Consider the following 7,491-nt stretch of genomic DNA (forward strand, 5'->3'; position numbering starts at 1 on the left):
TGCAGGATGCACAGTCATGCTGGCCTGCTGCAGAGGGTCATTCCTCATTTTCTCGGATAAGACACACGAGGACTCATTATCATAAAAAAGATAAGCTACAATCTTTGTGTACGTGTGTGTCGTATCTGACCCTTCAGCATATCAAACGCTTTGCCAAGTCCTGAATTGCAACCTCTTTTTATTTCTGTCTGCTTGACTGACAGCTTGCCTTTTCTTCTTCTTTTTTTTTCTTTTTACTCACAAGGACATCTTTTCTCGGTTTGTGCACGCCGCCCATCCCCCACTTCCTCTTATTACACTTGGTGTGACTCTGAGGTTTGGGTTGCCGTGGCAACGGAGGACACAGGCCCGTCTCTATTCTATTTGTGAAGTTTCTGTTGTTGCAAGCATATTGCACATTTGCTGCTGGGATAGGGAAGAGCCTTGCACCACCAGCCCCCACCCACACCTTGTCAGAAACATGCAGGCGTGAATGAGTTCTCAGAAATATCAACGAGATATGAGTCTCTTCCTCTAATCTATAGAGAAGATTTTACTTTTGCACTTCTGCAAAATTATGGTCCAGTTAGGGGCAACGACGCTAAGGAGGCACCATACACAAATGTTTAACAGCTCCAGCGCCGCTAAAATTAGCTCACTCAATCAATAAAGTTCACTAATAATCTTTGATTTATTTTGATCTTTGGTCATTATGTCGCTGTTTGAAAGTATAAGCCTCAGTGCAGCTTCGGTAAAGAGTATTTTGTCCTGAGATAACCCATCCACATTCACATAAATTATTACTGGGGTCAATAACTGCTTGCATTAGTGTCTTCTGACTTCTTTGTTAAAAGCAGGTGTTGCCTTGTAACTGTGTGTCCTTAAAAGGAACGAGCTCACGGCTGGCAGCAGTGGTGCAGTCTGCATGGGCGTGGGCTTATGATTTGCATGTGCGTGTGCATGTGCGTGTGCATGTGTGCACATGTGGAAATTAACTAAGTACACACAAAATAAATTCTAAGGTACCATTACTTTGAGGATTTCAAGATTGTGAAATGTTTTTCCACTGGATGACATTTATCTTATGTCCACAGTCACTTCACTGAGTGAGATTGCATATTAAAATATGTATAATACTGAAATATACTGCATTATTAGAATCACTACCCAAGCATATATAAAGTAGTTGGAGCAGCTACAAGTTGATGATCCATTATTTATTTCTTAACCAAAGATTTATTTCTCATAAACATGAAAACATTTGATATATTTTACAACAAATTATTTTTTACTTTACCTAAGAGGACATGTTCACTGTTTCACATACTGTTCATACCACAGTGTGTGTGTGTGCATGAGCATGTGCACACACTTCTATGCATGTATAGTGTGTGTGTGTGTGTGTGTGTGTGTGTGTGTGTGTGACTGTTAGAGCTTTTCCTGTGTTAACCACGTGGTTCAGACAGGGTTAATAAAAAGATCACGTTCACTTCTGGGTTTTCTTTCTTCTTCGGAGTCCAAATGTCGGTAAGACCCTGACAGCAAGTGATTGAGATGAAAATATTGTAGTTGTTTGTTTTATTTGTTGTATTTTTCCAATTGAAATGCATTATAATATGCAGGAGGAGCTACTTTACACATTGTTTATATCCTAACAGAATAATTTTAAGCAACTTTATGGTCAAATAGTGACGGGGTGAAACTGGTAACAACTGGTTTTAATGTTTCTCCCTCACGAAATGACCTTAGGGAAGCTTCTTGTGTCACATTTTATTTGTGAAAACTTGCTTTTGCTCAACCCGTCACGTCTTCAGTGTTTGCCGTGGAGCGACCAGAAACCACAGATGTACAGTGTTGTCACCCATAAAGTAGAAAGCACTACTAAACTTCACTATACAGTGTAGTGTTTCCTACTTTATGGATGAGTATACTGTTGGCTGCAGAGAAATCTACAGAAGAAACCATCAGCCCGCCATGAAAACTTGCTGAATTTCTCTGTTGCTTTTGTCATTTTGTATTGTGTTCATTGTTTACAAATTCAATAATAATGAACCTGTCCGAATATATGCATATATATGTATTTTTTTTTTTAAATTGATGTCATAAAATCATATACCAGTACCAGCAAGAAGCTTAGAGGTGTGGTTAAATGAAAGCAGCAAAGCACCTTTACAAATTAAATACAGTTTATTTACACATTTACAACACTTACAGTGATTTAATCATTTCCTTTATACAAAATTTTCTAAGTGATTTTTTTTTACATACAAATTGCAGAAAATATATAAATAGGATATAAGGCAAATATGGACGTACTATATTAATACACTCTGGTCTGCAAAAAACTGAGACTAAGAGTGTATTATTAAGGCTAAAATAATGTACCTATTGCCATCAGGTATGATTGAAATAATTACAGTATGTTCATATTGTAATTACAAATATACATATAGCCTGTATTGAATTTCATTTTGTAAAATTAGCCATTGGCTCATGTTGAAAGTGAAAGCAGACAGTCAAATACAAGGTGAATTCCAAAAATATTCCTGACTTGTAATTTTCTGTTTCTTTGTTTACCCAATGATTTGTCATTTTTTGTCAAAAATTTTCAATAAATGAATTATGTGACAATTGTATAATGAGAACTCTTTTCACTTTGCATAATCCTGATCAAAACCGATAATACTGGCGGTACTGGATTAATTAGTCGCTTATCTGTACAGATCCCGTCACTGATTTGCAATCTAGAACAGGTGCAGTGCCGTGCTATAATAAAAAATGTAAAAATAAATAATTTTAACACATAATAAAACCCTGCTGATTTCTGACTGTGTGCGACAGTCAGCTTCTAATCCCAGGGCAGCGGCTGCAGAAAGTTTGATGGAACCAAACCTCGCCGTCCACACAGATCGCCCTAAAATTCAGATGAAATTTAAACTTGTGTGCAAAATTCAGCGCAAGAACTAACGAGCAATCATTGCATTGACACTCACATAGTAAAATCCATCTTGATCCATGTCACCTAACACATATATGATGTCTCCAGAACGAAAGCCAAGTTCAACCTTTGAGACACAAAAACAGGAAATTATGATTAGGATTTAAAACACAAACCTCGTTGTGGTATTTGAAAGAGCAGACACTAGCTGTTACGAACATAATGCGGTTCACGTCTCATGGTAGTGCTTACTTCACTGTCCATGTTGGGTGAACTCTCCCATGGATCGTAGTCAAATAAGGCCACCATTCGTCGGACGACCACGTCATCAGGGATGCTGGCTGTGTCGCTCATATCTGGCGTTAAAGACATACCTGTGAGCCAAAGTACACAAACACTGCTTTCAAATCACATGACTTTAATCCTAAAAGAGAAGAGAATCAATGTGCACAAGGGTGTTCACAACAGCCTTTGAGCAGGCTGACTGAAAGAAATCGTTAGTGCAATTTTTACTTCACACTTTTGCAGGATACACTTGACTTCTATATTACTTTCACTTCTTTGAATGCGTCACGCATCTTGTTTCTTGTTTTTTGAACTGTAGTAGCTTCCTACAGTTACAAACATTCACCCTGAGGAGCAGCTCTTTGCAGATAACCTCTCACTTACTGCTTAGAGTCCTGCAGAAACTGAAGCCTCATACCTGTGTGGTCCACGGGGACGAATCCCTGCTGCATAAGTAGATGCTTCAGGTACTCATCATCCACTGGGATTTCAGCCACCATGTTACTTGGCACATAACCAGAGAGACCACCGGACTCACCGTGATAGAAACCATCAGGGTCTTTGTCTCCAACCACCTAATAGATGCAGAGATGGTTAGTTTCATTGCTGAGTTTTAGAACAAATGAGTGAATGTACTTATTTTCTTGTTGAGTTGAGAGATTCGGTGAAAAGGCAGCAAATCACATCAATCAGTTAGAAATGGTGACAGGAAATCAAGAAGAAAAGAAAAAAAGCTCATATCTCACATTCGGCCGGCCTGAATTTGACACAAACAGGAAATAGGAACAGGAAATACAACTCATACATATGAGCTAAACTGAACAACATAAAAAAGCAGCACACCATTTCACCTGCACAGCTTTTAGATTAAGTTGCGAAAAGTAAAAGATGCTTTATACCTTGATTATCTGGCCCGGTACAAAAGGCAGCTCCTCTGCAGCCGTGTCGTAGTTGGGAGACATTGCAGCAGGGTTGTACGGGTAAAGAGCCACAAAGAGTCGGACGGTGGGTCTGGACACCTGGCTCGCAGTCTCAAGTTCCCATTCTGTGAGATCCTCTGGTGTGGCAATCCTCACTTCATCTGGGAATATCAAAACATCCAACTCCAGCCTTGTCTCCATTTACAGCCGTGTGAACGCTCGCCTGTCCACAGACAGATGGCCGCTGTAGACGGCAGACCTCTCCCTTCCCTTATCCTAATTTGAGGTAACTAAGCTAAGCAGAAGGAACAGTAATCCTCTTTGAAGCAAGTGGAGAGATTCATTAGTTCAGCACTGCCTGTTGCATTGTGGGACTGTACAATGCTAAGCTATAGCTGGGGAAAAAAAAGTTGCCAAAGAAGCCATTGATTTGTTGTCTGGGTCAGATAACAGCATGTTGTTCTTTAGGCTGCTGTTTTCTGTCAAATATTACCACAGTGGATATGGTAAATTAATTTCTGAGAAAACGGAGGCCTGCATTGAAAAATAATCAGTTTGATTCCCTGTATTGGAATATAAAAGTAGAGAAAAGAGTGATGAACCGTTCATTTCCTCAAAAGCAGCTGTTTACTTTTCATGAGAAATAAATTGCTAATGAAAAATACATAAGAAAATATAAGATTGCATCATAATCCTAATTAATTCTCTCTTTTTTTAAACTTTTCTATTGCCATTTAAAACAATCTGTTTGTGAAATTACATGGTACAATTAAAGTACAATTAAACAAGGGTACAAGTGTGAAGAGTCAGGTTTTTACCTGCTCCTCTCTTGACCTACTTTATGTGTCACTGAAAGTCAACAGTTCCTCACTTCATGTCTGGCCAGGTCAACAGGTGATAATCTCTTCCTGTAGAAGAAGGCAAGCTTTAACAATTCTGTGTGTGTGTGTGTGTGTGTGTTTGAGAGAGAGAGAGAGAGAGGGGAACACAGCAAAAGATAAATAAATTAATAAATCATCTAACTGTGCAAATGGACACAGTTGATTTAAAAACATGTGTTTGTAACTCATAAAGGAAATTTAAGAGACGCTCAGCATTACTATTTGTGCCCCTTGTTAACAGTGAAGTTCATTTGTGCTCTCCCGAACAGGATGTATACATACATACATATATATACCTTGATATTCAAGGTATTTGTACTTTACTTGAGGATTTCCATTTTCTTTTATTTCAGTCTTTATACTTCTACTCCACCACATCTCAGAGACAAATATTGTACTTATTATTCAGTTTGTCTGACAGCTTTAGTTACTAGCTAGTCCTCCTGTCCAGTGAAAAGCATGTATTTTCAAAAACTCTCAACTTCTCAAGACAGTTTGAAACGCTCTTGGATAAGCTGTGAAATGTGCTTCTCACAGGACAGTGATGCCACAAACATATAATGATTATTATAATGATAATAGAATATGATGATGCAGACTGAACTAACCAACAGTACTTAAAGTAGTTCAAATGAACTCAACTTAAGTGTCTACATCAGTATAAATTGACTACACATAATGCAACAGTAGTATTAACCCCTTGAACACAAGGTATAACAGTAGACTTTATGCATGAGTAGTTATACTTTTCATATTATATATATATATATATTATTATATATTATATAAATTTTGCTGATCACACCTTTTTTAAATAAGGTTTTGAACGCAGGGATCTGCCACTCTATGTGAGTCTTTACAAACCGCTGACCTGAGAACAGTTTCATTTGTGCATGTTTTAAAAGACACTTGTACTTTCAGTCGCTTCTCACAACAACAGCAACAACAACAACTAAATCTTTCACTTTCAGACAACTGACTGACTGAAAGATGAGATGTCTCATCCTCAGGTACTTTCATTTCTCTTTTGGACCAGAGGAGGGAGCTGTGGTCATCTGTCTCTTTGCTAAGCGTGTTCTGCTCTCACTGTGCTTGTAAAATCGCTGCACTAATCCAAACTCACCAGCAGAGTTTGCCCTTTGCGTAGCTCCATGGCATTTGGCCTCGAATGATGGGAAATGATGGGGTCTCAGATTACAGTCCAGGGACGCCTTGTGGCTGCCCTGCAAAAATGATTACATCATGATTATAAAAGTACAGAAAATCAGAATCTGTGTGGGATCATGTTGACAGTAAACAATCAAGTGGTCTTTAAATTCAAATCAAATCTTGATTTACCTTTAAAAAAACATTCGGGTTAAAAAAGAAAGAGGTCAGTTTCTCCTCCAACTGGGAAACAATAAGGGACTTTACCCCCTTTAAAATTCTGCTTAATCTCAAATCTTAACCTCATTTGATCTAATCTGACACTCTACATTGGATGAAAAGGTCACCAAATCCGTTTTGACATATGTGTTTAGCAGAACACAATCATCTTTCAAGAATACAACAATTTTCACACACCAATCCCTCTAACGTGTCCTCTTACAAGCCAAAAACCCTGAAAAGCAACCCAGGGTTCCCAAAATACGTTTCCATTAGACCGTTGACCCATCAACACGGCAGTGACTCCCCATCACACCTGCTGGCTGCTGATCCCAGAGTCACTGAGGTTCACTCTTTAAGCATGTGCAGTAAAAACTGATTCTCTGTGAAAGGGCCGAATCAGGAGGGGACACCATGTAAAATACAACTGTGCTCTCAAATCAGTGAGCCCATGGAGCAGCAGTGAGCAGTTCAGTGCCTTTGCAAACTTTCTTTCTTCAGTTTGCTTCTTGCATAAAGTTACTCTTGGAGTGAGTGAGTTATTTCTGTTATTATACTGGAATATTCCTACTTTTACTTATGTAAATAATTTGAATAGACCACATCCACCTCTGGGTTACAGGTGCATTGAGAATTTTCTGGATTAAACTGTATTTTGGTCCACATTCAGATCAGATCACCACTTATTGAGTATTTGGGCTTCGAGCTGTGACTTTGCGCTTATCTCTGCATAAACCAGCAAAAGTATTGTGTCAGGACCTGCAGTGAAGCCCAGATCGGCATGTGCAGGTTGGAAGTGAAACCTGGCCATCATACTTTAACCCCCTTCCCCACCAGCAGCAGCCCCCACGGCGAGATGCTGTGTCACACTAAGACCTCACCCCACCCCCATCGTCAGTCACGCTATACGCACCTCTTCCTTCAGAGGACTCAGTTTCCCAGAAGGCCTTTCACCCAGCTGCTCCCATCCATCCATCCCCTTTACTCCTACCCCTCTGGTTCCCATGTATGGAGTGTTACATCATTGACACCGACACCCACCCTTCTGAGTGATGACGCAGCCCGGGGAGAGTGTGTAAGGAGGAGGAGGAGGGGGAGGAGGAGGGGTGAGGGAGCGAGGGAG

At 39.6% G+C, this 7,491-nt stretch overlaps 1 protein-coding gene across 2 annotated transcripts; it reads right to left on the reverse strand.

Moving 5' to 3' along the window:
- Positions 1-2,071: 2,071 nt before the first annotated feature.
- si:ch211-105f12.2 (RIMS-binding protein 2-like) lies at positions 2,072-4,425 on the reverse strand. Of its 2 annotated transcripts, none has more exons than XM_046389530.1 (5): positions 4,102-4,425; positions 3,621-3,777; positions 3,170-3,273; positions 2,973-3,044; positions 2,072-2,893 (listed from the first exon to the last, which is right to left on the reverse strand). In XM_046389530.1, the coding sequence occupies exons 1-5, from the start codon at positions 4,321-4,323 to the stop codon at positions 2,828-2,830; spliced, it is 621 nt and encodes a 206-aa protein (XP_046245486.1). In that variant the 5' UTR covers positions 4,324-4,425; the 3' UTR covers positions 2,072-2,827. The 2 variants fall into 2 exon arrangements, with proteins under 2 accessions (XP_046245486.1, XP_046245485.1); XM_046389529.1 differs by having other exon boundaries at positions 3,170-3,291; positions 4,102-4,413.
- Between the last annotated feature and the right edge of the window lie 3,066 nt (positions 4,426-7,491).

Source organism: Scatophagus argus, chromosome 5, assembly GCF_020382885.2.
Source record: "Scatophagus argus isolate fScaArg1 chromosome 5, fScaArg1.pri, whole genome shotgun sequence".
NCBI lineage: Eukaryota > Metazoa > Chordata > Actinopteri > Scatophagidae > Scatophagus > Scatophagus argus.